At 44.7% G+C, this 22879-nt stretch overlaps 1 protein-coding gene across 1 annotated transcript in view; it reads left to right on the forward strand.

Annotated features, from left to right (window-relative positions):
* The window catches only part of CACNA2D4 (calcium voltage-gated channel auxiliary subunit alpha2delta 4), a 110150-nt gene that overhangs the window by 18628 nt on the left and 68643 nt on the right, over positions 1 to 22879 (forward strand). The window contains exons 13-18 of the mRNA XM_070408754.1: positions 1408 to 1541; positions 3131 to 3208; positions 3954 to 4034; positions 4797 to 4871; positions 12182 to 12268; positions 12809 to 12880. Coding sequence (XP_070264855.1) covers positions 1408 to 1541; positions 3131 to 3208; positions 3954 to 4034; positions 4797 to 4871; positions 12182 to 12268; positions 12809 to 12880 — 527 coding nt within the window. The remainder of the gene's footprint in view (positions 1 to 1407; positions 1542 to 3130; positions 3209 to 3953; positions 4035 to 4796; positions 4872 to 12181; positions 12269 to 12808; positions 12881 to 22879) is intronic.

The raw sequence follows: 22879 nt of genomic DNA on the forward strand, positions 1-22879 counted from the left end.
TGCAGAGGAGCGGTGTCTTGTGGAAATGACAGTATCTGCCCCTCCTTCTCACTTGGAGAAAGCAAGACAAAATGCAAATTGCTCCATAAAGCCTTGATTACTCCTGCAGGGACTCTAAGTCATAAAGCCACTTGAAATGAAACTTAGAGGTCATCTATCCAATGTTTGCAGGAGAGAGAGAGCTGTCTTGCCTCATAGAAACCACAGTATAGACAGTGAGGCAGAGGCAGGACTGATGTTATAATGTAAGTTCTCTCTTGGGTCCAGCCTCCATTCTTCTTGCTGCAAATTAGGCCCATTTACACTGATTCTACCCCCAAACAAAAAGTAGGTGGTCATCATTTTATTTAGAATAGTGTTTTGTGAGCAAACAGTCCTCATCTATCTCTGGCCAGAACCTAAGACCTGGGCCTCAGGTTTGGACCTGGGTTTGGTTCAACCACAGTTTATTGAGCACCTACTGTGTGCCTGGCAAGCTTTCCAAATTGTGGTCAGTTTGAACTCAGTCTTGCTCTTGCAACTGTCCAGCTGGGGAGACAAAGCAGCGAACCATCAATGATAACATCATCTTGAATGCCCTGTGAGGATGGACGGGCACAGGCTGTACTGGGAGCTGGGGGACAGCGGTAGAGGCACTTCCCCCATGTGGAGGTGACAGGAAGGCTGTCACATAAAGAACTGGTAGGAGTTGGCTAGACCTAGAGAGCAGGGAAGGGGAGCCCAGACAGAGAGAATAGCATGTTCAAAGGGTGAGACAAGAGGCATGTTGGGATCTGAGAGCTGCTCCACTTTACCGGAGTGTGGAGTGAATGTTCTGTGGGCGGTGACGAGCAATGAGACCAGAGAGGTAAATACATGCTAAATCATTCATGGCCTTGTAAGCCGTTTGCTCTTATAATATCACTGTGGCTACAGGGAAGAGGCTATGGCTCCCTCTCCATAACTGAGGAGGGACAGTAGTCAGAGAAGGGAGGAGGCGGGGTTGTGACAGCTGTCATAGCCTGGGGTCCCTGAAAGCAGGCCCTGGGACAGAGCTGTGGAGGGGGGTAGTTTGGGGGAGTGGAAGGGAGGCTGTAAGAAGTGAGGAGGGCAGCCCTGCAAGAGGGAGAGGCAGACCCTGCTGAGGCCCTGCTGCTTCTGTGGCAGCGCTAGAGCTGGGGGTGGGGGTGGGGGGGAGGTCCACAGTTCCCCAAGTGGAGACAGGGCTGGGCCCAAGAGTTCCCATCATCAGCACTGCCCCCACCACACCCCTGAAAGAGGCACAGCCTTGGGAAAAGCAGTTCCCTGTGGCCCAGAGCAGTTCCCAGTGAGGGGCTAGCCAGCAGCCAGGGAGGGTGTGGGCCCTGCAGAGGGGTTCCACGTGGAGAAGCCAGCCTCCCACACCACATGGCCCCTCCTCTCCTCCAGGCTACTACACGCAGATCTCCACCCTGGCAGACGCCCAGGAGAATGTGATGGAGTACCTGCACGTGCTCAGCCGCCCCATGGTCATCAACCACGACCATGACATCATCTGGACCGAAGCTTACATGGACAGCAAGGTGGGCCCTGACCCCACCCCAGAGTGAGGGACCCCAGGGCATGAGCGGTGACTTCTTGGGTGAGAAATGGGGGAGGGGGAGGGGCAGATCACATCCTTGGGAAACATGAAGGGAGTGAGCGCTTCACCGACTAGCAGACCTTCGCCTGTATGCTGCCCCAGAGGCCCAGAAACCCAGGGAGGAGGCCTGTCCAGGGTTGCCCTTCTGCTCCAAACTTCTTCCTCCCTCCTTCCTGTTGTCCTCACCTCCTTCACTGTCCTCTCTCCCTCCTGTTACAGGAAAAAGGAGTCCAACCAGTAATTCAAGATCTTATAGCTTCATCAAGTGTCCCCTTCCCAGCCCTGCACTCACAAAGAGGCTGCCTGTGGGCAGCAATGACTTACATGAAGGAAGGTCAATATCAGATGAGATGTTGGGGGAATAGGGACCTTCTGGCATCTCTCAAATCACATCACAGACACCTGCTTCAATGCTGATGCACCAGGCTAGGATTAAGAGGGACCTGAAAATAGTTGCTTAAATAAAAGTGTATTTCACCCTCACGTAAAGTAAAAGATGTCTAGAGGTGGCTGGCCCAGAGGCTACCTATAAGGAGCTCCCTGGTCACAAGGACCCAGACCCCTTCCTGCTGTTGTCCCCTTAGTCTTCCCTACGGACCCCTCATTCTCAGTGGATAGTGCAACTCCAGTCAACAGAAACCACTCACTTTTAGGAAATCTTACTTCCAAACTCTAAACTGAAAAATCAGAGGAGGAAGGGGTAGAGGGCTTGATGGTTCAAAGTTCTTCATCCCCAAGGTCTACTGTGGACCTCCGTGGCCAGGCAGTCTCCGTTAGTTGGCCCTGAGGAAGGTCAGACTTATCAGACACGCCTGCGCACACCACTCCTCAGGGCCTGTCTTTGACGTAAAGTGGGGCACACGTGTGGAGACCCTTCTGAGGGAACTGGAGGAGCCAGCACAGAAGATGAGGAGGCGGACAGGAGGGCCATCTCGGAGGGCAGGAATGATGTGGTCCTGAGTGGAGAAGAGGCTGTGGGTTCATCCCGTGTGTGTGGGGTGGCCGGGGGTGGGGGGGCCGTGACAGGAGGCTACTAAACCCACACCATGGCCTGCTCTCACACTGTGGCCCTTCACTGCTCTTGTGTTTGCCTGTGTCTCTGTGTCAGTGTCCCTGTCCCTCTTAACTGGCCTGAGCTGTAGTTTGTGCCAACCTTGGGTCTATAGCAGAGAATTTTGGAAGAGTTCCTGCTGTGCTAAACCTCGTTGTTTCTGGGTGTGCCTGGGATGGGCCTGTTCCATGGACCCACGCTCATCCGAGACAAGGGGGCCTAGTGAGCCTGCTTGGGAGCTGGGACGTGGGCTCTGGGATTCTGAGACGCGCCCTGGCTAAGTGATGTCCGCCTGGTCCTTCTCCCCAGCCCACCGCTCTCCTCCAGCGTTTCTGCCAGCTCTCCCTTTGCAGAGAAGGGAAACCTCATTTGGGATTGCTTCCTCCGTTGGAAGGTGACACGACAGTTGACGCTGGTGGCGGTGGGTCCTCGCACTGTGGACTCTGAGCCCTCTGTCTTCTGCTCTTTCCTCCCTGCAGCTCTTCGCCTCACAGGCACAGAGCCTGGTGCTCCTCACCACCGTGGCCATGCCAGTCTTCAGCAGAAAGAATGAAACGGTGAGTGGCCGCTGCCTGAGAAGTGGCAGTGTCTTTAGACCAACAGTTCTCGGCATGGCGGCACCAGAGCCCGGTGGGAGAGCTGTGAATGCAGATTCCAGGCCTGTGCCCACCGAGCTACATCAGAGCCTCTTGGTCAGGAGGGGTGGGTGAGGGCTGGGGTTTGGTCCGACTTCCTAAAACTCCTTGGTGATTCTGCCCAGCCAACCTGGGGCTGTCCCACTGCTCTGCCCTTGGGACCACTGCCTGAGGGATGTAGGACTAATGGGGTTGCCTGCCAGAAAAACCACATTTAACCTACCGGTTTGGGCAGAATGTAACTTGTTTGTAAAGGCCTCTGGTGAGAACATTTCTAGAGCCTTCCACCCTCCACCTGGTCAGGAAATGTGTCCTTACAGGCACTGTGTGTTTCAGACCACTCGTACGTTAGGATCCCTGAGATCCGGACCCTTCAGCTTCTGCTATGAAGGTGAACATTTCATTCAACTTTATTTAATTTAAATATTACAACTTATTTATTAATGTTGGACATTAATCTTCCCAGCGGCTGAGATTACTCCTGGGACCTCTCTGCTAGGTTCTTGGTTTTATTCCAGGGAGCGCAGCCTAAACTCTAACTGCAGAGGAAGAACCGCATAAGGCCCAAGTGGCTTCCTCTCCCGGGCTCTGGGAAGGCTGGGGTCCAGTCTGGCCCTGGGTTCGGGGAAGCCGGATCTCCCGCTGACCCCGGTGTGTTTCCTTCCAGCGGTCCCACGGCATTCTGCTGGGGGTGGCGGGCTCTGATGTGGCCCTGAGAGAGCTGATGAAGCTGGCGCCCCGGTACAAGGTGAGCCTGGGCAGGTCCCTGAGTGGAGGTCCCAGGCTCCCCAGGAGCTGTCCCACCAGGCTCAGGAGCCTCTCTGCTGACAGGGCAGCCAAGCCTAGAGCTGGGATGGGGCCCTGCCTACGGCCCCCAGAGAAGTGCAGGCATTGAGCGTGGGAACAGTGGCTTAGACTCCTGGGGCCCTGTGTTACCACCAGATCGGACTTGCTCTGTGGCCTTTAGCAAGTGCGTTCCCTTGCTGGTGTCTCAGTTTCTCAATCTGCTCCTCCATGTTATCCAGTCCTGTTTGGGGACAAATGAGAGTATCATCAAAGCACCTAGAGCAGGGGTGGGGAACCTTTTTTCTGCCAAGGGCCATCTGGATCTTTATAACATCATTCCCAGGCCTTACAAAATTATCAACTTAAAAATTAGCCTGCTATATTTGGTCAAACATTTAGTTAACTTACCCCTAATGCCTGGGCAGGGCCAGACCAAATGATTTCATGGACCAGACATTTCCCACCCCTGATCTAGAGCATATGGTGAGAAAGAGGCCAGGTAATGATATACATTATTATAGATGCTAAAAACCATAGAATTGGGGGGGGGGGGGTGTTTAATATTAATGGCTGGGAGCATAGCACTGGCTCAGTTACATTCCCATCTGAAAACCTCACTGCTGTACGCTGCCATCTTTAGCATCCTGTGGCCCTGAACCCCTTCTCAGCTGCAGTGCTCCAACCCCAACAACAGCTCTGATGTCCCTCGACCCTGTCTTTGTAGCTCGGAGTACATGGATATGCCTTTTTGAACACTAACAATGGCTACATCCTCTCACATCCTGACCTCCGACCCCTGGTAGGTACAGATTTTATTTGTCTTAGGATCTTAGCCCTGTGGGATTTGGGTGCTTCATAAAACAGTTAAAACACTGAGCACATGCTGGGCTTCATCCGGGAACCCAGTGGGTAATATGTGGAAAAAAAACTAAGTCCTGTTTCAAACTGTTCATAATCTAGCAGAAGAGACAGGCAAAGATACATAACTAATCGATGAAGAGTCCAGTGAGCATGTGATGAAGTGTGCAGCTGTCCCTGCAGGACACAGCCAGCCATGCTCCCGTCACTGCTGCAGTAGCTCCACGCTCCCTCTTGGAGTCCGACAGTGGTATCAGTAGATCCTAAGGGGTGGGAATGTTGAGTTAACAATAAAAATGTCAGAGGAGCTGACTTGTGAGAGTGGGGAGCAGGAGAGCCGAGGCTCCCAGAATTTGTCTTGGGATGTGTTCCTGCGTGCTCCTGCCTGTTTCCTAGCCCCCTCCATCCTGATACAGGGACTGGGGGTGTTTTCACCTGCATTCAACTGAACAACAGGTGGCCAAGAGAGGAACTTCCATAATTTCATGTAAAACTTCTGCCTTCAGGGCCAGGGACTCCCTACTGCTCTACTACTGGTCATGGCACTTGGCCACTGTCCATGGCAATAATGGCCACATCTCTCAGTGTGATTGTTGAGGGCATTGAGGGGAAGGATGTTAAAGTCCTAGAGGAATCTTAACCCTTTCTCCTCTGCCAGTCTTACACTGAAGTGGGGTGACAGCTAAGGACAGGAACTAACAGAACACCTTCCTAAGAACTTACCCAGGTGCCATTTGGAGAGATCAGTCTAAGGCACATTCCATTCTATTTGATTCAGATAGTTACTGAGTATCCATAAGGCACCTGGTTGAGTTATTTAAGTCAAACTATAGGGGTTCAGAGTAGAAAGCAATCAGGGCACACTGAAACCCCCTATGTCTTCCCAATTCAGACTCTGTTGGACAAGCATATGAATCCATTATGGGCCACTAAGCTATACCAGTGGGTCCTGTAAGGGGCAGCCCCAGTGCTAATAAATAACTCACTAGGGAAATAACAAAAGTGTTGATCCTGGAGCTAACGTGTAGAATGAAGGGCACTGGTCAGAAATCCATCTATTATCACCTGTCTAATCTAGATAAATATAATACTTCAAACAATCAATTCATATAGTAGACCTATTATGTGCCTAATCTGATAATACTCTGAGAAGGCTTTAAACAAACATTTATAGTCTAATGAAAAGAATAGACCTTACACAAACAGACTTACACAAATGAAACAATTAGAGAACAACACCAGGTAGAACATCATTGCATAACAAAAGATATGGTAGAGCCAACTTCATGAGATTCCTAAGGAAGGCACTATTGATTTATGACAGGTATTAAGGAAAGCAATAGTTTGGTTTTTTAAAAGAAAAATGATAGAGGGTATGCTTAGTAATAAATTGAAAGAGTGTCAAGAGCCCAATGTATGGCTAATTAACAAAGTGAAATTCTGGTCCTAATCTGAGGAGCTAAAGATGCTCTCTCAGGGATCATCAGGAATTAGGAAGTGGCAATGAATGAGGAGTGTTGCAGCTTGCTCAAAAGAAGCAGATCCAGTGTTGAAGGTGGCAGGACAGTGCTGTTTGTCATGAGTGTAGACATCCATAAGGCCAAGAATGGAACATCATCCACGCAGGGACAAGGAGGAAAAGAGGAGAATAAAAAGAAGATGCTGTAGTGGCAGTTTTACTAAAGATCTCCTGCACAGGCAAGAAATAAAGATGAGGCTTTCTCGGGGGAAAAAACTGGCAGAAGCAACATGCACAGTGATAGGGGACTTCAACATTTAAGCATCTGCAGGGGGGTCTCATTCTGCTAAAAGTAAGCCCTCTTGCCCTGGCCTGGTGGCTAAGTTGGTTGGAGTGTCATCCCATACACCAAAAAGGTTGTGGGTTTGATTTCCAGTCAAAGCACATACCTAGGTTGTGGGTTTGATCTCTGGTTGTGGTGTGTATGGGAGGCAGTCAATTGATGTTGATGTTTCTCTCTCTCTCTCTCTCTCTCTCTCTCTCTCTCTCCCCCTCCCTCCTCCTCCCTCCCTCTCTCTAAAATTAATAAACATATCCTCAGATGAGGATAAATATATATAAACCTCTGATTAATTCTTAACTTATCCTAATGAGAAACTTTTCCCCTTTCTTTTTATTTTTAATTTAAATCATTTTTTTAAAAAATTTAATTACAGTTGACATACAATATTACATTAGTTTCAGGTGTACACCCCTCCTGCATGCTGCCTACTGGGGATCGAGCCCATAACCCGGGCATGTGCCCTGACCGGGAATCTAACCGGGACCTCCTGGTTCATAGGTCGACGCTCAACCACTGAGCCACGCCAGCTAGACAGTGATGAACTCCTTTAGCTTTTTCTTTTCTGGGAAGCTCTTTATATGTCCTTCAATTCTAAATGATAGCTTTGCTGGCTAGAGTAATCTTGGTTGTAGGTCATTGCTTTTCATCACTTTTTTTTATTGTTTTACTGCTTAAAGTATTACAAAGAGTATCATATATGTCTCCTTTTTTTTTCTCCCCTTGACCTTCCCCTAGCCTCCCATACCCCCCAGTGTTTTGTGTCCATTGATTATGCTTATATGCATGCATACAAGTCCTTCGGTTAATCTCTTACCCACCCCCCCAACCCTCTCTGGCCTTCCCGCTGTAGTTTGACAGTCTGTTCAAGGCAGCTCTGCCTCTGTATCTATTTTTGTTCATAAGTTTATAATGGTCTTTATTATCCATAAATGAGTGAGATCATGTGGTATTTTTCCTTCATTGACTGGCTTATTTCACTTAGCATAATGCTCTCCAGTTCCATCCATGCTGTTGCAAATGGTAAGAATTCCTTCTTTTTTACAGCAGCATAGTATTCCATCATGTAGATGTACCACAGTTTTATAATCCATTCATCTACTGATGGGCACTTAGGCTGTTTCCAGATCTTAGCTATGGTGAATTGTGCTGCTATGAACATAGGGGTGCATATACCCTTTCTGATTGGTGTTTCTGGTTTCTTGGGATATATTCCTAGAGGTGGGATCACTGGGTCAAATGGGAGTTCCATTTTTTGTTTTTTGAGGAAACTCCGTACTGTCTTCCATAGTGGCTGCACCAGTGTGCATTCCCACCAGCAGTGCAAGAGGGTTCCTTTTTTTCCACATCCTCTCCAGCACTTGTTTGTTGATTTGTTGATGATAGCCATTCTGACAGGTGTGAGATGGTACCTCATTGTTGTTTTGATTTGCATTTCTCGGATGATTAGTGACTTTGAGCATGTTTTCATATGTCTCTTGGCTTTCTGAATGTCCTCTTTTGAAAAGTGTCTATTTAGGTCCTTTGCCCATTTTTTGATTGGATTGTTTATCTTCCTTTTGTTAAGTTGTATGAGTTCCCTATAAATGTTGGAGATTAAACCCTTATCGGTGATAACATTGGCAAATATGTTCTTCCATGCAGTGGGCTTTCTTGTTGTTTCGTTAATGGTTTCTTTTGCTGAGAAGAAGCTTTTTATTTTGATGTAGTCCCATTTGTTTATTTTCTCTTTAGTTTCCAATTCCCTAGGAGCTGTATCGGTGAAGAAATTGCTTCAGCATATGTCTGAGATTTTGTTGCCTTTGGATTCCTCTAGTATTTTTATGGTTTCCCATCTTACATTTAAGTCCTTTATCCATTTTGAGTTTATTTTTGTGTATGGTGTAAGTTGGTGGTCTAGTTTCATTTTTTTGCATCTATCTGTCCAATTTTCCCAACACCATTTATTGGAGACTGTCTTGACTCCATTGTATGTTCTTGCCTCCTTTGTCAAATATTGAGCATCTTTTCATCACTCTGAATATTTCTTCCCAATTCCTTCTGGCCTGCAAAGTTTCTGTTAAGAAATCAGCTGACAGTCTTATGGGAGCTCCCTTGTAGGAAACTAAGTAACTACTTTTCTCTTACTGCTTTTAAGATTCTCTCTTTGTCTTTAACCTTTTGCATTTTAATCTGATGTGTCTTGGTGTGGGCTTCTTTAGGTTCATCTTGTTTGGGATTCTCTGCACTTCCTGAACTTGTATGTTTATTTCCTTCATCAAGTTAGTGAAGTTTTCTGTTATTATTTTTTCAAATAGATTTTCAATTTCTTGCTCTCTCTCATCTCCTTCCAGCACTCCCATGATGCAAATGTTGGTGTGCTTGAACTTGTTCCAAAGATTCCTTGCACTGTCTTCATTTCTAAAAATTTGTAGGAGGATGAGGGCATGTGCTGGGGGGTGTAAATGACTGGGGAGAGGTCAATGGGAGGAAAAGGAGACATATGTAATACTTTAAACAATACAAAATTAAAATAAATAAATAAATGACCTTAAAAAGAAAGAAAGAAGTTCAGGTCATAAAATAAGAAAAGAAAAAAATTCTTTTTTCTTTTTGCTGTTCTGATTGGGTGTTTTTTGCTTCCTTATATTCAAAAATTGCTCATTTGATTCTTAGCTTCATCTACTCTACTATTGGTTCCCTATAAATTATTCTTCATTTCAAATAGTATATCCATTTCTGACTGGTTCTTTTTTATGGTTTCCATGTTCTGTTTAAGGTTTCCCTGTCCTTTTTTATTCTGTTGAAGTTTTCTCTAAGTTCAACTACTCTTACCCTAAGTTAATTGAGCATTCTTATAATAGTGTTTGAACTCTGCATCTAGTAAATTGCTTATCTCCATTTTGTTTAGTTCTTTTTCTGTAGTTTTATACTATTCTTTCATTGAGGATATGTTTCTTTGTCTCCTCCTTTTGACTGCTTCCTTGTGTTAGTTTCTATGTATTAGGTAGAGCTGCTATATTTCCCCGGCTTGGTAGAGTGGCCTTATGTAGTAGGTGTTCTGTAGGGTCTAGTGGCACAACTTTCCCAATCACTGAAGCTGGGCACCCCCAACTTTTTGTATGGGCTATGTGCACCCTCCTGTTGTAGTTGAGTCTTGATTGCTGTTGGCATGTCATTGGGAGGGATTTACCCTCAGCCTAATTGGCTGCAAGGACTGGCTGAGACCATTGTCCACCGTGGGGGATCAGCTGTGCAGGGACCCACCCCACAGAGTAGGACTTACTTCATCAGGGTTCTGGAGCCCACTGAGTCCATCTCTCAAGTGTGTCAGGCTTCAACATGATCTAGAGCTGTCCACTGGGTACACTGACTCTGGGGCCTCCCTGGAGGTGCAGGCCAACTCCTCCTGCCTGTATTCTGCCTGGGGCAACCCAGCATGAGCTACAAAGTAATCTGCAGATGGCTGCTACTTGTGCTGGGCTTGAGGTAATTAGGAGAGGCCAAGCTTTGAACCAAGGCTGGCTACTGCTAGTGCCAGGCCTGAGGCCACTTAGCAAGAGGTACAGGACACACTACGGACAGATGCTGCTTGATTGAGAGATTTTAGGAAAGTCTAAAGCAGACCATTTGTATGGAAAAGCCACTGGAAGCAACTTGGATGGGCCTGCAAGTTTGGTGGGGCAGGTTCTCAGAGAATCACCAGAGCAGGATGAACAGTGATAACCAGGTTGATGGAGACTCAGATATGGTACCCACCTGCTGGCTCTGTGAGGGGAGAGCTCATCAAAGGAACAGTGGCCTCTGTCAGCAATTCTGTCTTAGAGAAAACTGCCCCAATGCTCTCACCTTGATGCCAGACTATTCAGTTCCTCCCTGGTGCCTTTTGAGGTGCTATCCCAGCTAAGGAGCTCCGATGGAATAAGTCAGAGTAATTCTGTGCACTGCCCTTTTATGAGGAATGCCTGGGACTCCAGCAGCCCTCAGCCTCAATTCCAGCTTGTTTTTACAGTCAGAAGTTATGGGGACTTCTCTTCCCAGCCCTGAAACCCTGGGTTTGGGTACCTGGTGTGGGACTGGGGCCCCTCGCTCCTCAGGGGGTACCTCCTGATTTTTATCTGTCACATGTGGGTGTGGGGACCAGCCAATTCTGTGTCTCTGCCCCGCCTACCAGTCTCGATGTGGCTTCTTCTTTAGTTACTTAGTTGTAGGACTTCCATTCAGGCGGTTCTGAGTGATGATTGTTCTGTAGTTTAGTGGTAATTTTGATGTGGTTGTGGGAGGATGGGAGTATTGCAATTACTTATGCTGCCATCTTGACTGGAAGTGTATTCTCTTCCTTTATTTGACCTATTACTAAACTAAACCTGGAAAGTAGTACACACCTAATAGCAGATAACTTCTTGGGGAGAGAGAGAAAGAGAGAGAGAGAGAGAGAGAGAGAGAGAGAGAGAGAGAGAGAGAGAGAGAGAAAAGAGTCATGGCCAGAAAATAATAATAACATTCAAAGAGTGTTAATTAATGGCTCTGTGTGTCAAGCTGGAAAGCGGTCTTTATTGGGCACTGCAGAATCTGTCTGTCCTTGGCTCTGACCACTCAAAAATTATATCAACAAAAGAGAACACAGAAAGATTCCACAAATTCTGGACGGTATGGCTAATACATTAAGCGAGAAAATTAGTATTCAGAAAGTATTTTTCTAAAACAATGGGCTGAAACTAACAAAAAGAAATATATTAGGGATGCCTGGAAATATCTGCAAATACTCAATGCTCAAGTGTAAGATTGTAAAGATGTAATTTAACAGTGTGTCTCATGAGAAAGGCCCAGGGGATTTAATGGAGTGAAAACTCTATTTGTGCTTTCAGACTCTCATGGCTGTCCTGGAAGTCAAGCAGAATCAGAGGCAGCAGTCAGAGCAGTGTGATATTTGGGCCACACACCACACTGGTCTGACCCCACCTGAAATACTGACTTTGTTCTAGGCACTCCATTCTGGGAGTAACACTGATATAGTAGAGCATATTGAGAGGGAGTTGAGGCATTTGCAAATTAGGAATGTGTGGCCTGGAGAAATGAAGTCTTAGGATGACAAGCATCTTCAGAAATCTCAAAGGTTCTCAAAGGGAAGATAGTCTGTGTAGCTCCAGGGAAAGAACTAAGACCAGTGGGTAAAAGCTACAGGGAGGCAGATTTCAGCTCTGTGTGAGAGCTGTCCACAACTATGACAAGCTGACTCAAAAAGAGGGAGCTCCTCCCATGGGAAATATACACTCAGAGACCATGAGACCATCTATCACAAATGTTGACAGGGAAGCTCTGCATTGGGTTAAAAGTTGGCCCAGATAACCTTAAGGAATCACTGAGATTCTTTGATCTTATAAATATAACCATAAGGCTTTGTTGAAGAGATGAAACTTGAGCAGGGCCTTAGGTTAACCTCATGTTTTTCTTTCTGACTTGTCCATTCTAGTACAGAGAGGGGAAGAAACTAAAACCCAAACCTAACTACAACAGTGTGGATCTCTCTGAAGTGGAATGGGAGGACCGAGCTGAAATCGTGAGTGGGGAAAGTGGGAAAAGGAGGAGTTGGTTGGGCTCTATGGCCAATACATGAGCCAGCTGCATGGCTGGAAGCTCTGAGGCCACTCTATACTTCTCTGTGGAGCCTTTTCAAGCCCAAACCAGAAATCATTTCTATAATGGGCAATTCTTTAAACAACTATAAAAATATCTTTCTGAATCACAAGGATTACTAAGGCTGCATAAGCTCATGTCTACAAGCTACAGAGTTGGAGTTGGAGTGATGTTTTAGTCTGGCTTTGGTGTCAGTAGCTCACCCTAGAGGAAATTATGTCTCAGTAATATGACACTATGTTCCTGCATATACCAGTCCACTTTGGAACATTAACTTAGTGAATTTCCAGAATTATAAGATAAATGGTACCTAGAAGCTAGTCTCTAGTCCCCCTCAGTATTCTGCTCAGAGGAAAAGGGGAAGAACCAAAAGTGTTTCTAAGGATCACCTCCAATCTGGTCAGTAAAGCTCCGCACTGCAGGGTGAGTCAAGGAACTAATTCTACTATCTTTCCTCTTAAAGCTGAGAACAGCCATGATCAATGGGGAAACAGGTTCTCTCTCTATGGATGTGAAGATTCCGTTGGACAAAGGGGTAAGGTGCTAGAGAGAAAGAGCCAGGCTCTGGTACCAAGAGGCAGCATTGCCATTAATTGAGGTTTGGGATGGTGACAAGGAACTTGGACTTAGATAAATGAGAGCTTAAGACTTGAGAGCTTGCTGTACCTAGAGGGCTTGATTAGCAAGCATATCCAAGGCATTGGCCCCAGAGAAGCATCTGGCCAGGAAACTGTCACTCACATCAAGGCTGGACTCTTAGGTGACTACTGAGCAAGGCAGTTGGTAGCCCAAGTTTTTACAACTCTTCTTTCTTCCTTATGCTGCCTGTTACTTAGCCCTTTTGCTGTCTGTGATGGAAAGAAGAAAAGTGACAGTTAATTTTGCAAATTGTTAGCAGCTCCTGTAAAACATGTTATATGGGAAGAGGTTAAAAATAATTGCTATTCTCCATAGCTGATTTTTATCCACTGTAACCACAGATGCTCAAGAATCGATACCCTCACTGACACTATTACTGTCTTCACAGACCCGCACATCATTTATAAAAGATCATTTCACCTTCTCACTTAAAAGGTTCCAATGCATTTTCGGTGAATTTTCATTGTCCCTTGACATATTTACAAATGTCACCTCCTCCCTCACAACCACTCCCACCTCCTCCTCCTGTTGCCCATCTGTCTCAGCTAAAAGAACACAGGCGTTTGTCTGCAACAATTAGACCCAAGTTCTTCTACAAACACAGACCTCCATGGAAGCCAAATAAGAAAGCACTGGGAAGGAAAAGCAATTCATTGTATTCCTTTGAGATGCACAGACTAACTCTCACTGGACCAATATCTGACTTCCGTGGAAGCTGCTTTTTTCATAGGTTCTGGGCAGGGAAGGGCCTCCTTTAGGCAGACTGGGCAGCACCAGTGGCGTGAGACCATCAATTGCAGCAGCTGCTTCTCCTGATCCAGAAAAACAGATGTTTCTTCAATGAGCCTCCACCTTAATCCCAGACTCCCACTCACATGCAGAAGGGCACAAGGGCGCTCTCACCGGCCCAACCCTGCCAGGGCATTAAGTAGGACTTGTTTTTATGCTACAATGAAAACGTTAACATGCCCATGGTACACGGCAGCTTTAGGACAGATCTGAGTGTGACTATACTATGTGGAATATAGACCAGCTTATGAAGTGGGTGTGGTTTGTCCACTGTCCTTTCTTTCTCATGCTGCCTTCCCACTTCTCAAAGCCACCAAGGGAGAGTCCTAACCAGATGCAGGCAGCCTGAGCTTCTCCAAAACCCCAGGCCCTCCCTTTGAAATGTGTCCATTGCTGCTAATAAATCATCCAAGTGACATTTGCAACTTAACAAAGTCTTCTTGACATAAAGAAGTAGGGTGATGATGATCATGGTCACAACCATGATGGAGATTTCGTAACATGGATGAGTTCGTGCCTTACTGCTGCTATTATTATTAATAATAAAATAATAGTAATAATGGCAGCTAACATTTATTAGAAACTGTACTAAGCACTTAATGTGTTCACTCAGTACTCACAACTTTATGAGGACAGAACCTCATAAGGTACTATCCTATCCCCATGTTACAGTTGAGGAGATTCAGAGGTTAAAGACTTGCCCAGGGTCCAATTCTAGACCCCACACTCTTGAGCACTACTGTATAAAGCCTTACTGTAGGAACTGTAGGACTGGCCCTGAATTCTCAGCTCACTCGCCCGCCTTAAAGATTCCTCAAGACTCTCTTTAGAATAGCATTGCTATTCTACCTTTACAATTCATTATCTTCTCCTCTCCCTCTACCCCATCATAGCAAAACTCTCCCCTTTAATCTTTCGTTTCTCTACTCTCATGCCAGAAGCTACTGCACCTGCACTGTGTGGGGGAGGGGGCATTTTGCTGGTATAAAGGCTACTGTGGTGGAGTCCAGCCTCTCACTGCTCTGGTTTACAATGATGCCATGCTTCCCAGTGGTGCTCCACTTGGTTCACTACCAACGGCTCGGTCTCTCCTGCATGTCCTCTCTTTGTCAGAGTCACAGGCAGTCTCATTGTTTTCCTGCCTGCCAGTCAGTCTATCCCAGTCCTCTCTCAGCTCAGGGGTGCATCTCACCTGCAAGCATGATCCTCAGTAGCAGCACTCCTCAGGTCTAGGCCAAGGGAAACTTTCTTAAAACACATGGGGTTATCTCTTTTCATTCAAGCCATCCTCCTGGCAGGTGATACCTTATTTTGCCATTTTCCCAGGGGATTTTTCATGCATCCTATTTCCCACAGATTCTTCAGACCTTTCTAAATCTCCCCTAAACTTCAGACAGGTGACCATGGTGACATGACCAAGGACAATAGTAGCAAACCCAGCATGGTTTAGAGCAGGACTCACAAACCCAAAAACCTATGGGGCCAAATAGGTCATGTTCAGAAATGTGAGTGAGAGAAGCAACAAGCTTCAATCCTGGGGGTGCTGGGAACTATGGAAAGCTGGAGAGTACATGTCACACACACACACACACACACACACACACACACACACACACACCAGCAGCTGGCACCGGCATTAGAGCAGCTTCACTGTATGTTCCTCTGCCTTCTAATCCCTATGCACTGGATTCAAGGAGACAGGATTAACGTGCCCTGTGGTATGTTCTCTCTCTCTCTCTCTCTCTCTCTCTCTCTCTCTCTCTCTCACACACACACACACACACACACACACACACACACACACTTTAATTTCCCAGCAAAGAGAGGCAATCTATTGGAAGAAGAGATTGCTATGACATCTCTTTACTTTCATCCTCCAAACCTCTCCAGCTCTCTCTTCGTTAACAGGATTCAGGAATACCCCACCCCCTCCTTCTCTTTTCCTTTAGCTTTAGTCTTAAAAGATAACTTCAAAGTTCTGATTTCGGTCGTGAGGGAGTAGCTTGCATTTAGACTAACCTTCCAGCAGAGGACAATTATAAATCTAGAAAATATATTAAAAAATAAACATGCAAAGGCACATGAAAGTGACTAAAAGCAGGCAGAAACTAAGGCTGAAGAGGATTCCAGCTGTCGCCTGTGGGAGTGGGGACAATTTGGAGTCGGAGTCACACTGAGGTGAAGAAGCTTAGTAACCACCACAGGATTTCCTTTACAAGCACAGAAGAGCTACACTTTAGGAGTGAAGACCATGTGTCAAGACCCAGGGATTCACCCTAAACCTAAAGACAAAGTTGAAACACATCCACCCTAAAATAAATGTAAATCCAAGCCTCCACAAGCTCAAGGAGACTTGCCAATGATTTATCTACTGATAAAATAAAAAACCAACACTCTTCAGAGGAAGACAATGTGCCTACAACCTATTCTTTACAACAGCAAGTATACAATAAAAATCATTACACATGTGAAGAAACAGGAAAATGTGACACATAGTTAAGAGAAAAAAAACAGTCTTAAAACTGACCCAGAAATGACCCAGCTGTTAGAATTAGAAGAACTTTAAAGCATATATGATAAATTTGCACAAGGAATTTTAAAACTATGGCCATAATGAGTGAATAGTTAGAGAATCTCAGCAGAGAAATGATAGAATTTGATTAAAGAGCAGAACCACTATAACTGAAATGAATATAGGGTTTTATTCTAGGGGTTAAACTTTATGAAATTGTGGGAGCTGGTGAAGAAGTCTACAGAAGGCTGTCGTGACCTTAAAGTCATCATAGGACAGCAGGGACCACAGTTTGGAAGGAAAGCTGGAAGCTATATGGGAAAAGCAAGAACAAACTGGAACCCATGAAGAGAAACAGGAACTTAGGAGGAAAAACTAAAATCTACCCACAGTGAAGTCAGTGACCTGCAAAAGAAGCTAGTGCCCTTCACATGGAGCTACACACTCACAGGGCTCAGGTCTCAGAGAAACAGAAGGAGATCCAGTGGCAGCTGAGGAAGCTTTAAGTGTGGCTGCTTACCCAGGCCAAGAAGGTAAGCCAACAGCTCAGAGCAAGCTATAAGTGCCTGATACTTTCCTTTAGTGTGTAAACTGGTTGCTGCTTCATGTCTGCCCAAAAATCTCTTGCAAACTTCTCTTTTGGCCAACTCAAACTTGGAATCATATAGGGAAGTGAATTTGGAAATGTAGTTCCAGCTTCGTTAATTTGACACAGCATGAAACGACCACAAGAACCAAATACAGTTTTTAGAACCAAATAGTACAGTATCTGAAATGAAATTTTTACTGGATGGGAATTCTGGTCAAGATGGTAGAGTAGATAAATGCTGTTCTCACCTCCCTCTATGACCACTTCAGAGTTACAACTACTTACAGAACACCCATCATTGAGAAATACCTGAAGACTAGCTGAACAGAAGTCCTACAACCAAGGATATAAAGAAAAGGCCATGTTGAGACTGTTAGGAGGGGTGGAGACACAGAAGAGGCTGTTCCCACATCCATGTGTGGTGGTACAGAATCAGGAAGGATATCTCAGTGCAGAGGTGCCCCATGAGGAGCCAGGGGTCCCATCTCCACACTGGACTCCCCAGCCCATGATTCCAGTACTGGGAATAGAAGTCACCATAATTCCTGGCTATGGAAAACAGTGGTGATTGCAACTGGGTGAGACAAGGGCTGCTGGAGTCCAGGCACTACAGGTCTTAAAGGGCCCATGCTCTGACTTACTCAAACTCACTCACTGGGGCAGCAGCTCAAAAAACAGCAGGGACAAAGGGGAGGACCTGAATTGTCTGGCTTCGGGGCTAGGGCTCAAGGGCAGCTGGTAGGTGCCATTGTTCCTTTGCTGAGCCTTCCCTCAACATAACCTGCAGGGATAGGCAGGCATCAAGCCTGAGTCCCAATCAACCTGTTTAATACTGTACTTCCATGCTGGTGATTCTGAGATCCTGTGCTACCCAACCTGCAGGCCCACTCAAGCCTCTCTGAGCAGCTTTTCCATACAAACAGCCTGTCTCGGCTCATGCTGTGGGTTTTCCTAAAATCTCTAAGGTCCACAAACTCCAAACAAGCAGCATTTGGCCTTGGCAGGCCCCATGCCTGCTGCTGAACAGTCCAAGCCTGGCACCAGTGACAGCCTCTCCCAGGCACCTCTAAGCCCAGCGCAAGCAGCAACAATTTGCAGATCACTTTGTAACTCATATCAACTGGCCCCAGACTGGGCATAGGTAGCAGCTGACCTTGGCCTGCACCAGATCTCTTCCCAAGAGTCCCCCAAACCAACACACTTAGTGGTGTGCTTAAGAATACAACAGAGCACCACCCAGACCCTCCACAAATGACATACCAAAGAGTGGACTCAGCAGGCATTAGAGCCCCAATAAAATGAATCCTGTTTGGTGGGGTAGGCCCCTACACAATAGCTTTTCAGCTATAAGCACAGCCATCGCTCACAGCCAATCAGCCTGAGAGTCAATCCCTCCCACTGATGTGCCAATAGCAATCAAGACTCAACTACAACAGGAGGGCACACACAACACACACAAGGGAGAGGCACCCAGCTCACGTGACCAGGAGATTGCACCATAGGGACCCACAGGACACCTTCTACATAAATTACTCTACCAAGACCAGGAGACATAGCAGATCTACCTAATACAGAGAAACAAACATGAGTCAGTCAAAATGAGAAGACAAAGAAACATGTCCCAAATGAAAGAACAGAACAAAACTCCAACAAAAGAACTAAACAATAGGAAACAAGCAATTTACCAAATGCAGAGTTCAAAACACTGGTTATGTCCTGACCAGTTTGGCTCAGTGGATAGAGCGTCGGCCTGCGGACTGAAGGGTCCCGGGTTCTATTCCGGTCAAGGGCATGTACCTTGGTTGCGGGCACACCCCCAGTAGGAGGTGTGCAGGAGGCAGCTGGTCGATGTTCCTCTCTCATCGATGTTTCTAACTCTCTATCCCTTCCCCTTCCTCTCTGTAAAAAATCAATAAAATATTTTTTTAAAAAAAACTGGTTATAAGGATGTTCAATTAACTTAGGAGAAGAGTAGATGAACTTGGTGAGACCTTGAACAAAGAGATAGGAAACATAAAAAAGAACCAGTCAGAAATGAAGTATACAGTAACTAAAATGAAGGATACTCTAGCAGCAGTTCTCAACCTGTGGGTCGCGACCCTTTCACAGGGGTCACCTACGACAATCGGAAAACACATATATAATTACATATTGTTTTTGTGATTAATCACTATGCTTTAATTATGTTCAATTTGTAATAATGAAATTGGGGGTCACCACAACATGAGGAACTGTATTAAAGGGTCGCGGCATTAGGAAGGTTGAGAACCACTGCGAGGGAATCAATAGTAAATTAGATGAAGCAGAGGATCAAATCAACAATTTTGAAGACGAGATAATGGAAAATACCCAATCAAAACAGAAAAAAGAAAAAATGAAACCACAAAATAAGGATAGTTTAAAGGGCCTCAGGGGTAAAATCAAGCGTACCAACATTCACATCAAAGTGGTACCAGAAGGAGAAGAATGAGAGCAAAGGATTGAAAACCTACTTGAAGAAATAATGATGGGATACTTTCCTAACCTGGCAAAGGAAATAGACATACAAGTCCAGGAAGTGCAGAGTCCCAAATAAAATGAGACCCAAATAAGAAGGGAGCTCCCATAGGTTTGTCAGCTAATTTCTCAACAGAAACTTTGCAGGTCAGAAAGGATTGGCACAAAATATTCAAAGTGATGGAAAACAAGAACCTACAACCAAGATCCCTCTACCCAGCAAGGCTATCATTAGAATAGAAAGACAGCTAAAGAGCTTCCCAGACAAAAAAAAAAAAAAAAAAAAAAAAAAAAAAGCTAAACCAGTATTATAAGAATTGTTAAAGGGACTTCAATAAAAAGAAAAGATCAGATATATGAATAATAAAGTGGCAATAATTACATATCTATCAATAATTATTTTAAATGAAAATGGATTAAATGCTCCAATCAAAAGACATAGGATGGCTGAATGGCTAAGAAAACAAGAACCATACATAATGCTGTCTACAAGAGACTCACTTCAGATTGAAAGACACACAGACTAAAAGTGAAGGGCTGGAAAAGATATTTCATGCAAATGAAAATGAAACAAAAGCTGTGTTAGCAATACTTACATCAGACAAAGTAGACTTTAAAATAAAGGCTGTAACAAGAGACAAAGAAAAACCCAGCAATTCCACTTTTGGGTATTTACTGAAGAAGTCCAAAACACTCATTTGAAAAGATATATGCATCCCTATGCTCACTGCAGAATTATTTACAACTAGTAGCCCAGTGCACAAAATTCATGTACATGAAAATAATATATAAATTTATTAATAAATAAACAGTAAAAAAAGGATATAACAACAACAGAGGCATGATATAAAAACTACAAAAACATGTTATGAAAACAACAAAAACAACAAAAACATGATATAAAAACAACAGTGATGCAAACAATGACTGATAAAGTGATTAAACTTATTCTAATATCTCCCTGTACACCACATTAAGAGTGAAAACACTTTCAGAATGCTTGACTAATTTCCCTTGTGCTGAAGTATTTACAACTTTAACTTGAACGTCACATGCTCTTCGAACTTGAGAGAAAGCAACATATAACTGACCATGTGTGAAAACAGGTTCAGGTAGGAATATGCCTACTCTGTCTAGAGTTTGTCCTTGTGATTTATTAATAGTCATCACAAATGCTGACATCACGGGAAACTGTCATTGAATCAATTTAAATGGGAGGCCAGTGTCAGATGAGGACAAATCAATTCTTGGAATCAGAACGACCTCTCCCTCTGCAGATCCTGTTAATACTTCAGCTTCGATAATGTTAGGTCATAATCTTTTGATAATAAATCTGGTACCATTACAAAAACTCCACTTACTATTAAGATTTCTCAATAGCATGATGATTGCACCCACTTTCAATTTTAATTTATGACACGGCATTCCTGAAGGAGTAATACTATTAAGAAATTCGATGGGAAAATTTTTCTTTTCAGCATCATCTGTGGAATCAATGGAATCATCACTCAAACATGTGTGAAAATCTCCATCGAGTATATCCACAATTTCTTCATTTACTTTTCGAACGTGCTCATTTTTTGGACAAAGAATTGCACACTTAGATATATTTTTAATATTATCTATAGATAAAGTATTTCCAAAGGTAGCTTCAATAATAGATCCATTACAAATCATTTCACAGGGGATTTCAATAATATTCATTCCTAAATGAAAACTGCTATCAAGTTTGCCATCTCCAAGTTTTACTAACCATTCACTATAAGCAGAATCCTCTAATCTCATATTTGTTGTAAGAGACAACTTTCTGAAACATCCCCAAACATTGCAGTACTTTAAACTCGTTTGTACTATCGCCGATTGCATAGCATGCCGTATAATACTGAGACATTGTCGAAAATCCCCCCCCCAAGAAGGAGAACTTTCCCACCAAATACAACATTCAAATTTCTCTTAGTAATCTGTCTATGGTGTTTATAGCATGACTGGATGGCATGGTGCATTCATCAATAATGAGAAGTTGGGCCTTTTTAATAGTTTTAGCAAATTCACTGTTTATATTGAGTCTAGAAATTGAAGTTTCATTTAGTGGAATGGGAATTTATATTGGGAATGAAAGGTGCTTCCACCGAGAAGTACATTTGCAGCAATTCCTGTAGACGCTGTGGGTAAAACAGTACCACCACAACCTCTAATATAATGTATTAAAACCTTATAAAGATATGCCTCCATGCTCCGAAGGCCAGTTCCTGCCTCAAACCTCGCTCTTCGGAGAAACAGCTAGGGGAGGGCGCAGCCCTTGGCAACTCGACCCAGGACTCAGTGCATCCACATTCCGAAAGCCGGTTCCTGCCTCAAACCTTGCCCTTACCAGAAACAGCTTGGGGAGGGCACAGCTGTGGCTAAGAGGACCCAGGACTCAGTGCGTCCATGCTCCAAGGGCGGGTTCCTGCCTGAAACCTGGCCGTCCTCGCAGGAAACAGCTCAGAGAGGGTGCAGCTGTTTACAAGACAACCCCTGCAGGACTGACTTCCTTCTGGTTAGTCAAGCCTCGGTTGTGATGTTACACCCAGGGTTTTTATATAAATAGATAGCCAATATATGGAAGTAGCTTAAGTGTCCATCAAGTGGATACATATATACAATGGAATATTACTCATCCATAAAAAATAATGAAATAAAATAATGAACGGACCTAGAGGGTACTATGCTAAATGAAATAAGTCAGACAGAGAAAGACAAATATTGTATGATTTCACTTACCTAAAAAAAATGAGCAAACAAACAAAACAGAAATAAACTCATAGATACAGAAAACAAATTGATGGTTGCCAGGTGGAAGAAGCATAGGGAGTAAGAGAGAGAAACATCAATGTGAGAGAGACACATCAATTGGTTGCCTCCCCTACCCATCCCAACCGGGGCTAGGGATCAAACCTGCAACCCTGGTATGTGCCCTTAACAGGTAATCGAGCCCGTGACTCTTTGGTGCTCCAGCCAATGTTCTAACCACAACAGAGCTCCCTTCCAACATCTTGCTCCAGTTTCCAAGGTGCAAGAAAAGCCAGAAAAAGGTGAGGGAAATAACAGCTCCTGAGCCAACTGGAACATGTGGCTTTCCTAAAGACAGAAACTTGAGTCTGTGGACCAGAAACTCTCTGGAACTTCAGAGCCCAGCGCAAATCCTGCTGTTCCCTGGACCGACTCCCATCTATTAAAAACATACAACCTCAGAGCAACCATAGGCAAGAGATGCTATGGTTAACCCCAATTTACAAATGTGAATTCTGATGCTTAGAAAAATGAAGTGATTTACTTCAGAGCACACAACTTAAATCCAGATCTGTCTGATTCACAGCGTCTGTATACACTACCTGATGCTCTAATTTATTCAAATGCAAGTGAAACCTGAGAGAAGCAGCTTTGAAAGGAAAAAAGAGTTGTAAAGAGTGACATGGCCTGGGAGAGGTTTAGTGGAGAGAATGGTGACCCCACTCCTTAGGCTGTAT

Source organism: Myotis yumanensis, unplaced genomic scaffold, assembly GCF_028538775.1.
Source record: "Myotis yumanensis isolate MYYU_CA2020_CCGP unplaced genomic scaffold, mMyoYum1.0.hap1 SCAF_3, whole genome shotgun sequence".
In the NCBI taxonomy this organism is placed as follows: Eukaryota; Metazoa; Chordata; class Mammalia; order Chiroptera; family Vespertilionidae; genus Myotis; species Myotis yumanensis.